Raw genomic sequence first — 21243 nt, forward strand, 5'->3', positions numbered from 1 at the left:
GTGTTTATAAGTATCTGCTATTTTCAGATCAGTTGTTCACACCAGGGTTCTTAAATACACATCTTAGCTTTATGTGTAGTAAACTTATACTCATTTTCCTGTTAGTTTTTCTTAACTAATGTAACTTACAACAGCTTTTTTTTTCTCTTTTAATAAGATAAGGCTTATATAATATTGATTAGGGTCTTAGAGCATAAAGGAAAACCAACTGGTTTTATTGTAGTAATGGATAGAAAAAATCATCAGTATCCTATCTCCATCTTTGCTTACTTTAGAAAAGTATAAACTGCTTACTCCCCATTAGCCCTAAAAACCTCTGTGAGGCAGTCAGGGCGTGAATAAAGAAGAAGCAGTGAAAGGGTACGATAAGCCTGAGCTTTAGACATTAACAGACCTGTTTAAAATTCTACTTCTTTCTCTCCTGAGCTGTGTGGCTTTGGTCACGTTACTTCCCTGAGCCTCAGTTTCCTCATCAGTGAAGGATGTAATGTAGGATTTGTGAGGAACAAGAGACTTACTAATATGTATGAAATGCCTAGCCATTTTATACACATTATGAAGTACCTGGCACAGGTAGTTATTATAGAGCTGTTCCTTACATACATGTAAGAACGGAAACATAAACATCAGTATTCATATACATCAGTGGGTACAGGATGAATCCAGAGTTCTTGTGATAATATGCTGAAGTGAAGTTCATTCCATCCTAAATGCTTAGCAAGCTCAGGGACTTTTTTCAAGAAGTTCATTTAAACTTTGAATTTAAGCCACATTGATAATAGCAAAATGTCTTTTTATCCCCCTCCAGGTATTCCTCTAGTTGGTAACTTAAGAACGAGGCTCCTTGCCCTTCATGTCCTTGAGGCTGTACTGCCAGCTTGTGAATCTGGTGTAGAAGATGATCAGATGGCTCAGGTTTGTATTTTATAAGATGTGCTTTACATCTGCAACATGATTCACCCAGAATCTAAACTTAGAGTCTCTTCAGTTTTAAATGTGTTATTTATTCAGTAGCAAGACTTCTACTTCTGAGATTGCTTTCTTTATTTTTTCATCTCTAAGCAAAGAGAAAGAGAAAGTAAGTTAGTCATGGGTGTGAGGAGTAGTGTAGTGAATACTTTCAAGGTCATAAGGAAAGGAAAATCGGGAATTTCTTACTAGGTTTGGGCGTCTAGATTGAGAAAGTTGTGAGGCTGCGTGGCCTAATTAGAGGTCCATATAGTGAGGCAACATGAGAGCAGTAGAGCCCACTTTTTAGTGGGTTAATGATCTTTCTAAAAAATGATGTTTAACTTGCAGCCACCCAGAGTAGCTGTTGAACTTTGGTATAACCAAGCCTCACATGTGACTTAGTATTACAGTTACATGGTATATTTTTTTCTAACAATACTTAAAATTATCCTTTACAGATTTTATCATTCTTTTTCCTTCAATAAACAGGTTGTTGAACGCCTGTTTTCCCTTCTGTCAGATTGTATGTGGGAGACACCCATTGCTCAGGCCAAACATGCTATTCAGATAAAGGAAAAAGAACAAGAAATAAAATTACAGGTAATTGATTCTTCTAAAAAGGTATTTTTAGACAGCAAAAGTGTCACCTTTCTCTGAATACTTTCTGTCTGAGGGACCTTGTTCTATCAGTTATCCCGTGTCCTCTCTGCACTCTGTCTCCCTCTCCTCTGGTTCCTTCTCAGTTTTTAAACATGTCTTATTTCTAGCCTCTTAAATCCCTTTTTTATCCACAAAGCCTTCCCTATATTCTCTCATCCTTTGTTGCTAAGGTTCTCAGAAGAGTAACCTTATATATGTTTCAGCCACTTCCTCACTTCTCAGTATCTCTTCAGCCCAATTGCTTATCTTTCATCAAAGCACTGAAATTAAGTATCAGAGGAGTGTTATCGGTGATGTAGTGTACGCCTTTTTGTCCACATCTTACTTGACCTCTGGAAACTCAACCCTTCTATTGTTTTGAAAACTACTTTCTCCTACATCTGCATATACCCTCTGCCAATCCTTGATTCCTTCTGGAGGCATCTATACTTCGGTGTGACTTTCTCCTTGCCTCCATCCCAAATTCTGGTGTTCCTCAGAGCTTTGTCTTTAAGTTCCCAGCAGTCTCAGTCATACCCATAACCGTTCTCAATACTTGCATTTACTTCCACACTTTTAACGATAGCCCAGATGTCTCTCCTGCAAATCTTTCTCCTTTTCTTCCCATCTCATTTTTTATTGGTGGCACTGTCATTTAATTAGCTTCCCAATTCCTGGGATTTCTAAGCTTTCCTAATGTCCCCATCCGTGTAGTCAGTAGGCCTCGTTGATACTACCTCCTAAATAGTCCTTGAATCCATCCATCTAACTGCCTTAATCCTTCTCTTGGTTTTTGTGATTCCACACTTTTTCTGATTTTTCCTCTATCCCAGTACAGTGGCCTCTTCTCATTCTCATTTATTGATTCTTCCTCTTCTATTTAATGTTAGTGCTGGAGTATCCTAAGGTGTGGTCCCAAGACCCCTTTTTTTCCTCAGCCATCACCCTTATTCCATTTCCTATAGCCAGCAAAACCTTATTCAGATCCATATGCTATTGATAACCAAATTTTTAACTCCATTTCTGACATTTACCCTGAATTCCAGACTTATATACACATCTTCTGTTTGCCTTACCATTTGAATAATAGCCATCTCATACTTAATAGCATCCGTAGTTCTGTCATATCCTGCTTCTTCTCAGGCTTTCCCATCTTCCTATTAAGTGACTCAATCAAAAAATGGAAGAGGCATCCTTGGTTCCTCCTTTTTATCACACACACACACACCCCATTTCCTCTATTCATATTCCAAGTCCTGTTGCCTCCTCCGTAAAGCATAATGTGAATTTTCCCACCTCCGAATTTCTCAGCCACTATCATGTCTGACCTAGACTAGGCAATTGCCTCCTAACTGGTCTTCCTGCTCTCACTGTTAACTTCCTGTAGTCCATTCTCTACACAGGATCCACTGTAATCTTTTAACATTGTAAATCACAGCATGTTGGTCCTCTGCCTAAAATCCACCAGTGGTTTCTTGTCATTCCTGGGATAAATTCTAGAACTCCTTGTTCTCTCCCTTTTGCTTACTATGCTGTGGTTAACTTGCCTTCTTCCTGTTTCTTGAACACACTAAGTATGTTGCTTCCACTGGGCTTTGCACTGACTATTCTTTCTGCCTAGAATACTGCCCTCAGATACGTTTCTCAGAAGTCAACTTCTTATTTTTAAGATCTCGAATTAATTATCACTTCTTCTGAGTCCTTTCCTGACCCTCAATCTAGAATTAGTTACCACACATTCTTTGTTATATCACCTGTTTTAATTTTAGCAGAGCACTTATTACCTGATATTTTCTTATTTATTTTCTGTCCCCACCTTCTTTGAGAGCAGAGACCTTATCTAGTATACTGCTAAATATGTAGGTCCTAGTATAGTGCCTGGTATCTCGTACATGCTTAATAAGTATTCAGTAAATGAGTAAGTTTAAGTCTTTGGTATTTCTTACCTGAACTCTTGCAGTAATCTCCTGATTGTTCTCTCTCTTTCATCCTGTACACTCCTAGTCAAACAATGTTTACAAAACACAGATCTGATCAGAAATCCTCTATATAAAATCATTCTGTGTAGGCACTCCCTATTGTCTATAAAGTTCTGACTTAAAATGGTACTCAAGACCTTCTATGATTTTGTTCCATCTTCTCTTTCTAGCTTCTTATCTGCCAGTCTCATCCTTTAGATATCCCATGCTGCTTGCAGTTACTCTAAATCACTGAAGTCTGTTTCACCTCCATGCCTTGGCACATGCTGTACATACTGCTTTAAATTTTTTTCTCTTCTTTGATCAACTGCTTAACGCCTTCTCATCATTCAGGATTCAGCTCAAAAGTCATCCTTTTTTGAACCCTTACCATATGCTTCCCAAGCATGGTTAGACACTTACACTTTTATGTATCTGCTATATCTGTCATGTAACTTCTGTTATTCTCTCACTACAATACTGGTGTTATTTATTTATCTCTCTGTCCCCTAACTGGACTATAAGCTCTTTATGAGCAGGGACTATACTATATTTATGATTGTGTTCCCATTGCCTGCACAGTAACTGGTACATAGTAGACACTTACTAAACATTTGTGGAATCAAACCACGGAGTCTTAGACTGTGTATTAACTAAGATCTGAGTTACTCCAAAATACTGACCCATTTTCCTTTATGGTAGAAGCAAGGAGAATTGGAGGAAGAAGATGAGAATCTTCCTATACAAGAAGTATCCTTTGACCCAGAGAAAGCTCAGTGTTGCATAGTGGAGAATGGACAGATTTTAACTCATGGCAGTGGAGGAAAAGGATATGGATTGGCATCAACTGGAGTAACTTCTGGGTGCTATCAGTGGAAGGTGTGTAGAATTCCAAGTACGCATTTTGTCTGTTAGTCGTTTCCTGCTAGATTCTTATAAAACATATATGGAAAGACTTAAAAAATCATCATATGTAAATGTTCTATTACTATGTAAGATGTTAACACAAATGGAAAGTGAATGAAGGATATACAGGAACCCTATATTATTTTTGTTAGCTCTGATAATTCTAAAATGGTCTCAAAATTTTTTTATATTTATGGTTACATTATTTTTAAAATCATGATCATCCCTCTTATGAGAGGTCACACAGTGCACACCCAGCAATGGAAATGCAGTAATATGTGTATGATGTTTCTTCCTGAGAAAGCACATTAGAGACTGAGTTCCCAAGATTTTTATTGGGTGCTAGTCACATACCCTCTGTCTGGCACATACTAAAATTTTAGTTTCCCAGAAGGAAAACAGATGTTTAGCGTAAACCATATGGTTGTACAGTCTAGGCACAATAAGCCACCCTTATCAGTAGGGAAACTTTTTATCAGCGTAGAGGACTGTTTACCAGCCTAGTTCCCAGGTGCCAGCCAAGGACCAACATTACAAGCAGGTCTTTCTAAAGATAGCAGTCTCTGCTATGTTACTTCTTTTTTTCGCTCGGTCCATCTCCTTGGCCCTTGGCCACAGTGTTTTTATAATAAAATTACTATTATTATCTAGAAAGACTCCAGGCAGCAGGATGAGACCAACTTCTAGTATTAACTTCAGTTATGCCTTTTAGGGGTTTGAGACTTAGCCAGTTAAAACAAATCTCATTAACCATAAAGTTCTATTTTTTTAAAAAAATTCTTATTTTTTTATTGAAGTTTAGTCAGTTTACAGTGTTAGTTTAAGATGTATAGCAAAGAGATTCAGTTATGCATATATATACATGTATATATTTTTTCAGATCTTTTCCATTACAGCCCATTACAAGAAATTGAATGTAGTTCCCTGTGCCCTACAGTACATAAAGTCCTATCTTAAAAAGTGTGGCTTTGTCCTTAAGTTTATGTATTAACTTTCAAAAACTGGCTTAGGCATCATTTTAACACAGCACAACTCTGGCCAGTCCAGAGCTCAGGATAGGGTGCATACACAAAAAATACAATCCCAGATGGCGTAGGAAATGAAGAGTTCATTATTGTTAAGATAGCCCTAATCAGAATGTATAGTAGTTAGGCAGAGTAAGTTAACAAGACCTCAATGTCACCTTCCACCACGGGGCCTCCGTCCTTCTGTTCCCTTTGCAGTCTGAATAATTTAGTTGAGTCCTTGGATTTAGAGGGAATTCCTCTGAAGGGCAGTTTGTTAAATGATTTTGTTTGACTGTGACATCAGTTTATCTGCCTCAAGAGTATGAATGACATCTGGAGGTGTTGTGTAGAAATTCCAGGATTGGGGTTACCTTCTGCTTCTTATAACCTGTTAGATGTAATGGGAGACTCCGAAGTCAGTTTGGATTTAAAGTGCTCAAAACAGTCTTCAAGACACAGCATGGATTTTTTTTTTCAGCCCCTTAGGAGGACGAACAGTTCTGAAAAACAGTGGTCATATATGCCTTCCCTGCTCTTCCGTACTTCCCCAGGGCCTGGGTTTTTAATTTTTCTCCCTAATTCTAAAACCTTCTACTTCTTTTATGGTATTCATTTATCCAGTGAGCAGCTTAGAAAAGATCAGTCTATTTCGGGGGAGAGCTTCCTCTAATAAACTGCATGTGTATCGAGAGCATGTGTATCGGAGATGTAGAATCAAGCCATCAGTCTCCTGTTGCAAACTACAGCTAGCCCAAAAGGCTGAACATAGTAAGTCAATAGCAGTGGGACATCCCTAAGAAGAGAGCAAGAGTCCAGTCTATTATGAGAGTGGACAGAGGGGTCTTGCTCCCTGTCGTATGCCCTCCTCCAACTTGCAGCTTTCGATTGGAATCACAAGTTAGGAATGTAATTAGTTTCTGTGTCAGAAATGTAAAGCCAATCAGCAGCTCAAATTAGATTGTTCCTTCAAAAGAGCAGGCCCTTTCCCAGGGACATATATGTTATAGACCTGGACAGTCCAGCTAGAATCCATGATATTTTCAGTTTATGGCCTGGCAGACTAAATCCACAACAGTCCTCATGTTTGATTTTTGTTGGGCTGATGCCTGCTTTTAGTTGAACACTGCTCATGCTGGATTGAAACAGCTCATTGCAGACAGTATCAGGTTTTAGCTTAAAATCAGATCCAGTTAGAATTTGTGAACTCAGGATTCTAAAAAGCTAGCAAATTTTTTGGCAGCAATAAAGCCTGGATGGTATAGGACCAGATAGCTGTGTTTTAAGTGATGAGCAAGGCTTTCCTTTTTGCCTTCTCAGTCTTAGAGGCCAGATTTACCCACTCAAAAATTTATACTTCAGGCTGGAAAATCATCAGCTTCTAAGGGTTAGACATCTGATTTTATAAGAACTCACTGGCAACTACTAGCTTTTTAAATTAACTGAATAAAGAAGACACACACACACACACACACACACACACACACACAGGAATATCATTCAGCCATAAAAAAGAATGAAATAATGCCATTTGCAGCAACATGGATGAAAAGTAAGCCAGAAAGAAACACATATATGTGGAATCTAAAAATATGATGCAAATGAACTTATTTACAAAACAGACTCACAGGCATAGAAAACAAACTTAATGGTTACCAAAGGGGAAGGGTGGGGGGATAAATTAGGAATTTGGGATTAACAGATACATACTACTTTATTTAAAATAGGTGAATAAGGACCTACTGTATAGCACCAGAAACTATATTAAGTTTGTTTTCTGTGTCTGTGAGTCTGTTTCTGTTTTGTAAAGAATTTCATTTGTATCATTTTTTTTAGATTCCATATATATATATAATTGATACCATATAGTATTGTCTTTCTCTGCTAAAATTATTTATTTTAAATAAATACTCAAAGGTTATTCTAAATGTTCTATAAGGTAAAGATTACATTTGTTTTACAAATTTTACAAAATGATGAAATTACTTTGTTATTTTTACTTAAGCTGAAAATAAGTTTGTCATATTCTCATAATGCATAAATATTATTTATAAACATATTCCCCATTATTGGTTTATACAGTTAATGGTATCTAAATGGGTTTTCGAATATTGGTGAACATTACCACTTTCATTTTAGTTTTACATTGTGAAGGAAAATAGAGGTAATGAAGGCACGTGTGTTGGAGTCTCTCGTTGGCCAGTGCATGACTTTAACCACCGCACCACCTCGGATATGTGGCTCTACCGGGCCTACAGTGGTAACCTCTATCACAACGGAGAGCAGACTCTGACGTTGTCCAGCTTTACTCAAGGAGACTTCATTACCTGTGTGCTAGACATGGAAGCCAGGACCATTTCCTTCGGGAAAAATGGAGAGGTACTGAAACTCAGAAATGTTGCTTGTTTCCTTGTTTTTGTTTATCCTTAGCTCTGTTATTCAAGTGCTAGTTGTTCAGTTTATAGATTTTTCTCTGCTTTTTCTCTAATAACTTTTGGTTCTTACAGTATTTTCAGCACCAAACAACAGAAAGATAGTAAAATCCCAGTAAGATTGTTGAAATTGAGGAACATGTTAAGATCATTTATTATATGCAGAATTTCCTAGGTTAGCAGGGTTAATTGAGATTTAGCTGTAGTAACTTTCGTTCTAAGAACAGCTTGGAATCTTAATATGATTGGATATTACTGATTTTTTAAAATATTTTTATTTCCTTTTTTTCCATCACCTCTGCCATACTGTAGGAACCTAAATTAGCTTTTGAAGATGTGGATGCAGCCGAGTTGTACCCGTGTGTAATGTTCTATAGTAGCAACCCAGGGGAAAAGGTAATGAAACCTCATACCTTTATAATTAAGCATAAAGGATATTTGTTATTTTTTACTAACATTGGTTAGCATCAGATAGAGTTTACAAATATAATAAAGCTATTTCTACCATTAAAACTACCTGCTTAGGTAATTTACTCTTCTATAAATAGGTTAAGTTACTTTTAGAAATTGCCTTTACTCTTTATTAAGGCAGTATTTGATATTCTGGTAACTTGAATATAGTGAGTCAACTTTCAAATGTATGTGCGATTACAGGAATTACAGGAAATAGTTTAGAGATAATCTGGTTCATTGGCAGTTATGCATATTTAAGAGAAATCTAGAAATAATCTTAACTGTAATCAGATAGCGTTAGGTGAATACTGGAAGTTCCAGTTATGATAGAGAAGCTGCCTTTCATTCTTTCAGCTGAAGGGGTTCTCAGACCTTGTAGATGGTGTAAATTTGAACCCTAAATCTTCAGGGGGACAGTATTAAAGAGATACCCTCACACTAAAAACTTTTTTTCCCCCTCATCTTAAACACAGGCAGAGACAAACCTCTTTGTGATCTCCCTGTACTGGGGGGTGGATTTGTTTCCTACCCCGTCCTTTAACTTGAGGATGTAGTGGAGCCTAGGTCTGGTCTCCAGAATTTCTAGTTATTTTTTAGCAGAAAAGTTTTCAAGCTGTCTCGTATGTAATATTTCTACAATGGAAGTTCTAGACTTGGTAAGTCCTAATAACTGTGAAAGTTACCATTTATTCTGTGCTGTTATATACTTTTTAAATTTTCAAGGAGGTATGCGTTCAAGCTAGCCATTCGTGAGAGAGGGGAACTGTTCCTTTAACAGGTAGTCAACAAAACTGAAGTGGAGATAAAGTAAAATGACTGTGTTAACATGCCTTTCCTTGATGATACTCTTGCAGCCCCAAATGGGTTCTGGAATGTTCTAGTTAAGAGTGATGGCTTGTTGCTCCCTGACGTCTGTGAACTTTGAAGGAATTCATTTAAGCTTAGATTCTGTATCAGTCCATCTGTTCTACTCTGAAGCCTTTTCTTTTAAGTTTCAGAATCTCTCTGATTGAAAAACATTAATAATAGTTAACATTTTTTGAACATTTACTGTCTGGCACTGTACTGATAAGCACTTTATGTGCCTAGTCTAATTTAATCTTTAAAATAATAAGAGGCATACTATTATTAGTGCCAGTTTTTTTTCAAATGAAAAGGCTGAGATTTAGTGAGATTAAATAATTTCCCGAGGTTACATAAAGATTTGAACCCAAGTCTTGCTCTTCATTAACCTCTATATGTTATATGAAATGTGTGTCCAGACAGAACACACAATTATGTAGCTTTATGATTTTATCTTTGAGCCCCTTGAGCAATATAAGGTGGTCCTGGGACTCATTATTATCCTGGAGAGTGGAGGATTAGAGAAAATAGATCCTCAAGACTCTTTTTTTTTCTTTTTCTTTTCTTTTTTTCTTTTTTCTTTTTTTCACTAAATTAGGTCAATCACACACACCTTGGTTTCTGTCTGTCATTTGGGTGGCCGCAATAGCACTCCTATACAAAGGCTGCAGGAAGTTTAAATGACAGGTAGCTTATTTCAGAGGACCATACTGCTACTAACTTCAGTAGATCTGTAGTATTTGTTCACTCCTTATTGGGGGCCAATGGTATAATACACATGTATCAGAAGACCAAATATTAGTTCAGCATGGGATTACATGAACTTCAATTCATAGTTTTATCATTTGTAGGATTAATAGTTTAGGAGAACTATTAATAATCACACACTTGCCACCCTCTTCTCTTTTATAGGTGAAAATTTGTGATATGCAGATGCGTGGCACACCACGAGACTTACTTCCAGGAGACCCTATTTGTAGTCCAGTCGCAGCAGTGCTGGCAGAGGCCACTATTCAGCTGATTCGTATCCTTCATCGAACAGACCGTTGGACTTACTGCATTAACAAAAAAATGATGGAAAGGCTGCACAAAATTAAGATGTGTATTAAAGAGTCAGGTCAGAAGCTAAAGAAAAGCCGCTCGGTTCAAAGCCGAGAGGAAAGTGAGGTCAGAGAGGAGAAGGAGAGCAAAGAGGAGGAGAAAGGTAAACATAATAGACACGGCCTCGCAGACCTCTCAGAGCCGCAGCTGAGGACCCTTTGCATAGAAGTGTGGCCTGTGCTGGCAGTGATAGGCGGCGTTGATGCTGGTCTTAGAGTTGGAGGTCGGTGTGTTCACAAGCAAACTGGGCGCCATGCCACACTGCTGGGAGTGGTCAAAGAGGGCAGCACATCTGCCAAGGTCCAGTGGGATGAAGCAGAAATTACCATCAGGTATGATTTTAGCAAATGAGTATTTAATGGTGAAATGGGCCATTGCTTATGGACAGTGAATAATTTTATATTTTAGGTGAACTGCCAATTAACTGTTTTAGTTAATCTTTCTCATACTGGTATGATTTCATAAAGAAATATCTTCCAAACTGTGTTCCTTGGAATACTAGTGGTTTGTAAAATATGTGATTTTTTTGTTTTGTTTTGTGACGAAATGGTAAGCTCACTAGTTCAGGTTTAACTGAGATCCCTCTTTCTGTTTTCCATTTGGCTTCCTTGCTTTTTAATCATTTCCGTTGTCCAGTGGGATAGCAAGAAGCCAGACAGAAGATCCATCAGTTACATTTTGTGTAGGAGGGCTTTGAAAATAGAGTGGGAACATTTGAGTGACTATAAGTAGGTTTTTGGATTATCTATGATTTGAAATATTCTTGCTTTTAAAAAAAGTATATATTTCTATTCACTCAGTGTGCAACATTTTGGATAGATATGAAAATTACATGTATTTGGCACAGACTGCGCTTAAAAGCTTGAAGATGTATTTTCAATCAGATAGGGTTTGTGTGAAATAGAAATTCCATATATTTAAAAGGAACTATGTCAGGTATCTCAATTGATAGAGAGTCACTTATCTAATGACTACATAACTGTATCATTTGAAAATACGGATTTATTGATGATATTATGTAGTTTCATTATACTCCCTAAAGTGATTCCTTTGTTAATATGACATGGGACAATACAAAAAAAAAACGCTGGTTCTTAAGTATTTTTTGGAGGCAGTACTGTTTTAGAATCTAATGATAGCTATGAACCCTCTCAGCTGGAAAGTACACACAGATGAAGTTTACACACAATTTCAGGAGTTAATGGACTCTGCCTTCCCCAACTCCAAGCTAAGAAAGCAATGAAAATTTTACTTGTGAAAGTATCTACCTTTTGTTTTATTCTTTGACTTGTTTCAGAATTTATGATGCCTTATTAAGATGCATACAAGACAGCAAAATAAGTAAATTAAAACAAATAAGAAAAATGACACAAAGGGAAAATAAGATTGGAAAGATTAAATTAGAACCAAGATTTAGGTTAATACAACAAACATATGCCATCATACTTTGGATACTTGCTAAAGCTTTCTATTCCAGTTTGTTTAATTATTACATCTTTAAACTTCCAGAAATTCTTGCCAAATATCAGGAAATAGGTGATCATATTTTTGCTTAAACTATAAATTAGAAGCATTCATTGAAAACTACAAACTAATTTTTTGAATGAAACAAAGTCTTCTCTAGAATAGGTTGTAAATGGCCATAAACCATATAATAAACCAAATTTATTACACCACCTTTCCAAATAGCTTACATCAGGGATTGGCAAACTGTATCTGTTCCCGCTGCTGTTTTTGTAAATAAAGTTGCATAGCCACACGCATTTGTTCAGACATATCAGTGGCTGCATTCATAGTATGGCAGAGACCATATGGCCTGCTAGGCCTAAAATATTTACTATTTGGCTCTGTACAGAAATTTTGCTAATTCCTGACTTACATTATATAATAACGAATATTCTTATTTGAAAGCACATGAACATCTCATTGCTTTTGCTTTTATCATCATATCTCCCCATTTTCTCATATTAGATTCATTTTTCCATTTGTAATGGCTTCTTTAGTTTTTGTAAATTATTCTCAGTACTGTGTACATGATACATCTTATTTTGTCTACATTATTTTCTGTACCTTCCTCCTGTCTATCCCTCACTTGCTTCTTCCTGTGTCATTCTGATCTTTATTAAAGCTTCCCAACTTTTTGGTCGCCTAGTGATACTCCGTTGTATAATCTGGAACCCTGTGAACCGCTTCCTTTTGACGTGGCACGATTTCGAGGCCTGACGGCTTCTGTGTTGCTGGACCTCACATATCTGACTGGCATTCATGAAGACATGGGCAAACAGAGCACCAAGCGACATGAAAAGAAACACCGACATGAATCTGAGGAGAGAGGGGATGTTGAGCAGAAAACTGAGAGTGATTCTGCTTTAGATACACGAACAGGCTTAACATCTGACGATGTCAAAAATCAGGGTACCACAAGCTCCAAATCAGAAAACGAAATAGCTTCATTTTCTTTAGATCCAACAATGCCAGGTGTGGAACCCCAACATCAAATAATGGAAGGAAAAAGAAAAAACCATGAACACATGTCCAAAAACCATGACATCGCCCAGTCAGAAATCAGGGCAGTCCAGCTGTCCTATCTCTACCTCGGTGCTATGAAATCCCTTAGTGCTCTTCTTGGCTGTAGTAAATATGCTGAACTGTTGCTGATACCAAAAGTTCTGGCTGAAAATGGCCACAACTCAGACTGTGCGAGCTCTCCAGTTGTTCATGAAGACGTAGAGATGCGCGCAGCCCTGCAGTTCTTGATGCGCCACATGGTGAAGCGGGCAGTCATGCGGTCGCCCATAAAGAGAGCATTAGGATTAGCTGATCTGGAACGAGCTCAAGCCATGATCTATAAATTAGTGGTCCATGGGCTTTTGGAAGACCAGTTTGGAGGCAAAATTAAGCAAGGTATGTTATCTGATTTTTTAAAATTTTTGCTCTGTGCTATTGAAATTTTTTTATAATTTTCAGAAGTGATGCATTCTGTAAGTGATTTATTCAGATTTTTTTTTTTTGGCCAAAGGGTTTTCGCATTATTTTTCCTTTGCAAAGCAAACAGTTCCTTTCTGCTTATTTATATTAATAATCATCTGTGTACAGGCATACCTTATCTTATGGCGCTTCATAAATAGTGTGTTTTTTTTTTACAAATCGAAGGCTTGTGGCAATCTTGGGTTAAGCAAGTCTTTTGGTGCCATTTTTTCAACAGCATTTGCTCACTTTGGGTCTCTGTTACATTTTGGTAATTCCCACAATATTTCAAACTTTTCCATCATTATTGTATTTCTAATGGTGATCTATGGTCAGTGATTTTTGATGTTGCTGCTGTGACTTGCTGAAAGCTCAGATAATGGTTAACATTCTTCAGCAATAAAGTACTTTTAATTAAGGTATGTACATTGCTTTTTTAGATACAATGCTATTGCACACTTAATAGACTACAGTATAGTGTAAATATAACTTTTATATGCCCTAGGAAATCAAAAAGTCACTTTATTGCAATATTTGCTTTGTTGCAGTGTCTGGGTCAAAACCCGCAGTATCTCTGAGATATACCTGCACCTGTAGTTTTCTATTTTAAACCTATGCAAGTGTTAGAACTTAATAATTATTACATTTTGTAAAACTGAAATTTGACTCATGCCACAAAAGGCACTCAAGTATTTATTGATGTAATTCAAGATATATATTATTCTGATAACTTCTCAGAAACATTTTAAAGGACATTTTAAATTATTCCTTTTGTAGATTCTATATTGTATGTAAAAAAGCTTGTTTTGTCTTTTATCCTTACCTTTGAGGATAATATGAATTCTGAGATAAAAGTGACTCATTCGGTAGATGTTTATTGAACCTACAATGTGCCAGCTACTCTTCTAGATTTTGGGGAGTCATTAGTGAACAAAACAAAGCCACTTGCCTTCATGTGCTTCCACTCCTTTTTTCTTACTTCCCTCCTTCTTTTTCCTTTTCCCTTACTCCCCTTCTTCCATTCTTAGCTTATTCTTAGCTTAGATAGTAAATAGGCAGAGAGAGGAGTGTTAAGATCATGAAAGGTATATGATCATTTCGCCAACCGACAGAATTAGCTGTCTTTGTAGAAACTATCATTATGATTATGTTTATTTTTGGTTCCCTTATCAGATAAGGGAAATTATGAATACTTTAATTTTTTTTTAACTCTTAGGAGTAGTTCGTTTTGTGAGGTGTTGTCCTTTTTGGAGCATGGAGTTTTTGTTTCGTTTTTATTCTTGTATTTACATAACTTCATCTTTGCTTGTTTCAAGACTAAGTGCTAAGGAAACACAGTTTTAATTAGATTAGATGTCTTTAGAGAATCTCTGGTTAAATCTTGCAAGTGAGACTTTTTTATTTTAAGAAAACTCTAAAATAAGAAATTAGTAGTTACAGGGGCTTGTTACGTTACTGTCTGTAGAGTCTACAAAAACAAGTACAATAGTGAATACAAGGGTGTATATATGTAAGATCATTTTTTCTGTAAATCTTTCACAGAAATTGATACTTATTAACTATGTTTAGAAACTTTAATTAAAAGGTAAAATTTTTCCATTCCCATGTCACTTTTGAAAAAAATTCTTACTACTTTCTTAACTTTGACCTTGGTTTATAGAGATTGATCAGCAAGCTGAAGAAAGTGACCAAGCCCAGCAGGCACAGACGCCTGTTACCACTAGCCCATCTGCCTCGAGCACAACTTCCTTTATGAGCAGCTCACTGGAGGACACCACAACTGCCACCACTCCAGTCACTGACACAGAAACAGTGCCTGCATCTGAGTCCCCAGGAGTGATGCCACTTAGTCTTCTGAGGTAGGGAAGTTGACCTTCAATGTCTGCCATATTGATGCCTGTGGTTCTGAACACACGATTGTTCTCTTGTGAAGAATGTGCCCAACTGAGTCAAGGTGTTCTAGAGCTAGAGGGAACCTAAAAGGTCATAGAGTCAAACTCATTTTACTGAAGTTGGAAATGGCCCTCAGAAGTGTAATAACTTGCCCAAAGTCTCACAGTCAGCGGTGGTCCCAGATCTAATCAACAGTGCCACTGACAATTAAGTACTGTAGCACGCTGTCTCCTTATGATTTTGTAGGGGGGAAGGGAGGGTCTAGGCTTTTAATATTTTTTTCTTCAAATGGTAAATATTTGTATTTTGAATATTAGAGCCTCCAGAAAGAGCTTCCTCCATGAAAATAATCTTCTCCTCTCAGATTATTTCCCTTTTAAACATAATTCTTTGACTATACTTTTATTCTTGCTGTAAGATCAAACAAGTCTACTTTTCAAATGAAAGAGCATGTCTTATGATGCTTCTTCAGCCAACCCTATTTTAGTAGGTTTGTAAATTCAAAATAATGCTTAAGTTTCTTTTTGCTTCAGCTTGTCAGATGTGTACACAAAATGAAGATCTTTAGGTGAAAAGCTTTAGGCAGGGACTGTTTTGTGAGATCTCTTAACTAGGGCTTAAATGAAATAATGGGAAACAAAATGGTTAGTGTCCTTTTTTTCTTATTTCTTTCCCCGCTTCCCTTAATTGACAGGTCATTATTATTCCCAGTGTGTACACTGACATCCTAGAGGGGAGAAGAGAGTGGCTGTTATGTAATGATTCTAAATTTGAGATGTGCACAAGAGCCACCTGCCAGGCTTTTTAAAGCTCTGGGGCTGTGTCCCCCAGCAGCTGTCATTCAGTAGGTCTGGTATGGCATCTGGTTTGCATTTGATGTGAGTCTCCCCAGTGATTCTGACGTAGTGGTCTTCAGCTCACACCTTAATAATTACTGCTCTGGTCTTGGACAGAAGGAGCACTAATCCTAGTAGCGACCGGCGCGGAGCCCTGCACATCTCCTGCCTCTTAGCTCTCTGACTTAAGTAACACGGTTCCAGGAGGTGCTTCTGTTCAAGAAAGGAGGAAGAGAGGAATGATAGGATATCCAGTATGGTTTTTAGTCCTGACAAGTACAGAGTTCACGGCATCCACGGAGCATCAGTAGCACTGTGACTCTTTGTTGCCTTTCAAGCTTCATGGTGTAGGCGTGGGATTCAGTGGTAAAATAATGCTCTTTTGCTCCCAGACACGTTCACCAGAACTGTGACTCCTCGTTTCTTCTTAGACTTCATTTCTTGGCTGTTGGCTGGGACTGTATTAGAGCTACAGTTGTCTTTGCTTGGCTCAGCATCATTTAATATGAGAAAAATCAGGGAACAGCTGCCCCCTATGTGAATACCATCATATCACAGTTACTTGAGTCAAAGTGCTTTTCTGATGCTTAAAAGTTGTTATTACTTCTGTTGGATAAATCTAAAGAGCAATCAGTCAGTGAGGATCTTCCTGGACATTATTCTTTAGCTAATGCCTGCCTTCTCAGCGGGAAAGGGGCTGCTTCTCCTGTACGTTTTCCCCACTACACAGCTCACATACCGTTCATATGCTGTTTTTCGTTTGTGCTGGGTGACTGGGCAGTTATCTGTACTTTCCATACTTACCTGTAGACTATTACTTTGAATCCATGTGAATAATTTCATGGCTAGCTAGTGAATTTATATCTGAAGTAACCTTAGGTTATCTATCTTTAAAAATCTTCTTTATTCTCTAACTACTATATGCCTACCAAAATACCCCTGTCATCTTTGTATAGTAGTAGAATGAAAGCTCCATGAGGGCAGGGATTTTTTTAAAATCTATTTTGTAAATTACTGTATTCTCTCACCTGCTACGTGGCTTTCATTTTACTGAACAAATGAAAAAGTATTGTTATTTTTATAGTAAAAACATCCTATGAGATAATGATTTTTTTTCTGAATAGCAAATAGTTTATTAGTAAGTACATAGTTTCAGTGACAGTAATAAATTCACTTGAACAGAAGACAACAATCAAATCAAAAGAATAAGTGCTTGCTAATCATCAGAAAATCTGTGGCCATTAGGACTGTCTCGTAGAAATCCAAAATCACTTAGAGGCCAAATCTTAAAGAAGATATGGCCTCTTATTAGTCCATATGGAACAGGTCCATAGTACCTGGAGTCTGTATAATTCTGCCGATTATCACCTTCTAGCCACACGTGACCTGTTGGCACCATAGGTCTGTTCAACAATAAATTGAATTTTTAGGGTAGTTGCTGGGCTTCCAGAAAAAAAAAAAATCATCTGAAGAGTGTCTCAAAGCATATATAGGTGATCCATGGTTTTAGGATTCCTACAAGGAACTCCCCATCAGTGTTCTTTCCATTTAGGGTAAAGATTTGCTCTAGCCCAAAAAACCCCAGAAGTCTCTCACCAGGACTCAGGTGGGCCTTTCTCATCTGAGATAATGATTTTTTAAACTGTGGAGTCTCTCTCCCCTCTCTTCAGTTACACTACAGCTAACTCGTATCATTTTCCTGATCGCATATTCTTCTATAAGAAGATTGTGATGTATATGTTACTTTCTAACCATTGTTGTTTTCTTAAAGGCAAATGTTCTCTAGTTACCCAACTACCACTGTACTTCCTACACGTCGTGCACAGACTCCTCCAATATCATCGCTACCAACCTCTCCTTCTGATGAAGTAGGAAGGAGGCAAAGCTTAACTTCTCCTGATTCCCAGTCAGCAAGGCCAGCTAACCGCACAGGTGTGTGTGCTATTATGCACTGTGACACTCAGACCTTGGCATTCCATGTGTGTGGGACTTTATTATGTGGGCATTGTGTTTTGTCTTCACTGAAGGTAAAAATGATTTTAATTAAGGGGGATCTGTCCCATCAAACTGACCTGTCTTCTCTATTTTGAAGCTGTAGATTGAGTTATGGCTATTTGGGAGAGAAATATGTATTGTATATCTGTTGTATTAGACCTTCTTTTCTAATATAGGCACTTTGAATACTATAGGTTTCCGTCTAAGCACTGATTTTGCTGCAATCCATACATTTTGAAATGCTTTGTTTTCATTTTCATTCAGTTTATAGTACTTTCTAACTTACCACTGATACCTTCTTTGTCATATGGGTTATTTAGAAGTATATTATTTCATTTCCAAATATTAGGGGATTTTCCAGATATCTTTCTATTGTTATTTCTAATTTAATTTCATTGTCATCCAAGAACACATTTTGTATAATTTGAATTGTTTTAAATTTATTGAAACTTGTTTTGTGGCCCAGAGTATGGTCTATTTTTGTAGTATTCCATGTATACTTGGAAAAAATGTGTATGTGCTATTGTTGAGTGGTGTGTTCTAGAAACTGTTGGTTAGCTCAACTGGATTGATAGTGTTGCCTACGTCTTCCTTACCCTTACTTGTTTTTTTGTCTACTTATTCTTTCCATTACTGAGAGAGTGGCAATTACTGAGAGAGTGGCAATGAAATCTCTGTAATTGTGGATTTGTCTCTTTCTCCTTTCATTTATTAGTTGTTTTTTTTTTTCCACGTAATTTAAAGCTCTGTGCTTAGGTCCATAAACATTTAGAATTCTTATATATTCTTAATGAATTGACCTCTTTATCATTATGAAATGACTATCTTTATCTCTGGTAATACTCTTTGCCCTTGAATCTGCTTTATCTGGTATAAATATTGTCACTTCTGATTTTTTTATTAGCCTTCTAATGGTGTATCTTTTCCCTTCATTTTATTTTTAGCTTTTTTGTGTCTTTGTATTTAAAATGTGTTTCTTAAATGTAGTTTATAGTTGGGTTGGGCTTTTTAAATTCAGCCTGATGTTCTCTGCCTTTTAATTGGGATATTTAGAGCATTTAAATTTAATGTGATTATTGGTATAGTTGGGTTTAAATCTGCCATCTTTCTGTTCTTCTCATCTGTTCTCTGTCCCCTTTTTCATCTTTTTCTACCTTCTTTGAATTAAATGAGTATTTTTTAATTATTCCATTCTATCTCTTTTTGTTGTCTTATTAGCTATACTTGGTATTGTATTTTTAGAGATTACTTTCAGGTTTATGGTATACATTCTTAGTTATCACAGTCTGCTTTCAAGTAATGTTATACCACTTCATGTATAGTAGAAGAATCTAACAACAGTATGCTTTCATATCCCTTCTCAGCCTTTATACTTTTGTTGTTATAAACCTAACTTCTATATATCTTTTAAAGCCCCATAATACATTATTATTTTTGCAGTAAACAGCCAATTATCTTTTAAAGATATTTTTAAAAACTGAAGTATATATTTTGTATTTACCCACATGCATATTTCTGAGATTCTTTATTCTTTTATGCAGATCGAGATTTCCATCTGGTATCATTTACTTCTGCTTTAAAGACTTCTTTAACGTTTCTTGTAGTGGTCTGCTATTGATGAATTCTTTTGGCTCTTCTATGTCTGAAAGAGTCTATTTCACCTTCATTTTTGAAAAATATTTTCACTGGGGATAGAATTCTAGGTTGACAGCTTTTTTTTTCTTTCAGTACTTTAAGATGTTGCTCTACTATTGTTTCCTGTGATAAGTTTTCTATTGTTCTAATATTGATGTTATATGCCTTTTTCTCTGGCTGCTTTTAAGACTTTTCTCATTATCATTGGGCTTAAGATTTATTATGATCTGTCCTGGTATAGTTTTTTTTCATGTTTCTTGTGCTTGGGATTTGTTGAGCTTCTTAGATTTGTGCATTTAAAGTTGTCATTAAATTTGAGAATTTTTCATTCATTATTTTTTTCAGATTTTTTCTCTCCCACTACTCCTCTATTTCAGTGTCTCCAGTTACATGTATATTAGGCCACTTGAGTTTGTCCTACAGATCACTGATGCTCTGCTCTTTTTTTCCCCTTAAATTCTTTTTTCTATATGTTTCATTTTGGACACTTTTTATTGTTGTATCTTCTTTTCACTGATATTTTCTTCTGCAGTGTCTAATTTGTTCTTAATCCCACCCAGTGTATTTTTCCCTTTAGATATTGTAGTTTTCATCTCTAGAAGTTCTATTTAGGTCTTTTTTTTTCTTTAATGTTCCATGTCTTTTTAACACATTAAGTCTTTCCTCTACCTTATGGAATACATGGAATAACAGTTCTCATTATTAGAATAGTTATGGTCTGTAAAGTCACTGTGAACATAAAAGTTAGCAAAAACTGGACCATTGTTCCTAGGGAAAATACAGGGCTAGGTTTCTGTGAGCTTCTGGTCATACTTTGTCAACTAATCAATATATAACCTTATTTTATGTGTGTTTCCATTTGAAGACACTGTATTTAATATATATTAGCATTGAGCTCATGGCCAGCAACCCTATTAATTCATGCCTAGGGTGAAACTTATCTAACACATATATTTTCTCCATAAGGCACATTGCAGCCTTCTTGCACTCAGGAACTCTAGATAGCATTTCAGCACTGTACTTGGGGGCCATTTTAAGCAATGAAATCACCCAAAAAAGCACAAAGGTGCAAAAAAGTAGCAGTAAGTAGCATAAAAATGCACTGAATAGCTGATACAAGAACACAGAGAACATCACCTTGTTTGACCTTAGCTGAAAACAAATGCATCAGGAGACTGAACTTTTGTCATTCCGCACGGAATTCTGAAGTTTATTGTCACCTGTGCATGTGACTGACTGTGAAAGTGCCATGTGTATTGATTTTGGAGTTACAAATTAATTTTAATGAGTAGATGAATTTGCACATACGGTAATGTCCTCTGTACTTAATTTATCAATTATCTCATTTCTAGGTCTGTTTTTATTAACTAAGTTTTCTCCTCACTTTGAATTGTACTTTCTTGTTTCTTTGTTTGTTAATTTTTTGTTGTTTACTAGACATTGTGAATTTCTCCTAGTTTGGTGCTGGGTATTTTTTATTTCTTCAAATGTACTTTATTTAACTTTTTTCTGAGATATAGTTAAGTAACTTGAAGACCACTGGATTCTTTCAAGGCTTCCTTTTAAGCTTTGTTAGGTGGGACCAGGACAACGTTTAGTTTAATTAGTATCCTATCCAATGCTTTATGCA

At 36.5% G+C, this 21243-nt stretch overlaps 1 protein-coding gene across 9 annotated transcripts in view; it reads left to right on the forward strand.

Annotated features, from left to right (window-relative positions):
- HERC1 (HECT and RLD domain containing E3 ubiquitin protein ligase family member 1) overlaps positions 1-21243 on the forward strand; it is a 175920-nt gene that overhangs the window by 108715 nt on the left and 45962 nt on the right. For 5 of the 9 annotated variants that reach the window (XM_072962271.1, XM_031679494.2, XM_072962274.1 and 2 more), the window contains 9 exons: positions 809-915; positions 1441-1551; positions 4251-4427; positions 7598-7837; positions 8203-8286; positions 10099-10619; positions 12416-13191; positions 14915-15113; positions 17755-17915. In XM_072962271.1, coding sequence (XP_072818372.1) covers positions 809-915; positions 1441-1551; positions 4251-4427; positions 7598-7837; positions 8203-8286; positions 10099-10619; positions 12416-13191; positions 14915-15113; positions 17755-17915 — 2376 coding nt within the window. The remainder of the gene's footprint in view (positions 1-808; positions 916-1440; positions 1552-4250; positions 4428-7597; positions 7838-8202; positions 8287-10098; positions 10620-12415; positions 13192-14914; positions 15114-17754; positions 17916-21243) is intronic. The other 4 variants (XM_072962276.1, XM_031679502.2, XM_072962273.1 and 1 more) reach the window with 3 other exon arrangements.

The sequence above is a fragment of the Vicugna pacos genome, chromosome 6 (assembly GCF_048564905.1).
Source record: "Vicugna pacos chromosome 6, VicPac4, whole genome shotgun sequence".
Taxonomy (NCBI): Eukaryota; Metazoa; Chordata; class Mammalia; order Artiodactyla; family Camelidae; genus Vicugna; species Vicugna pacos.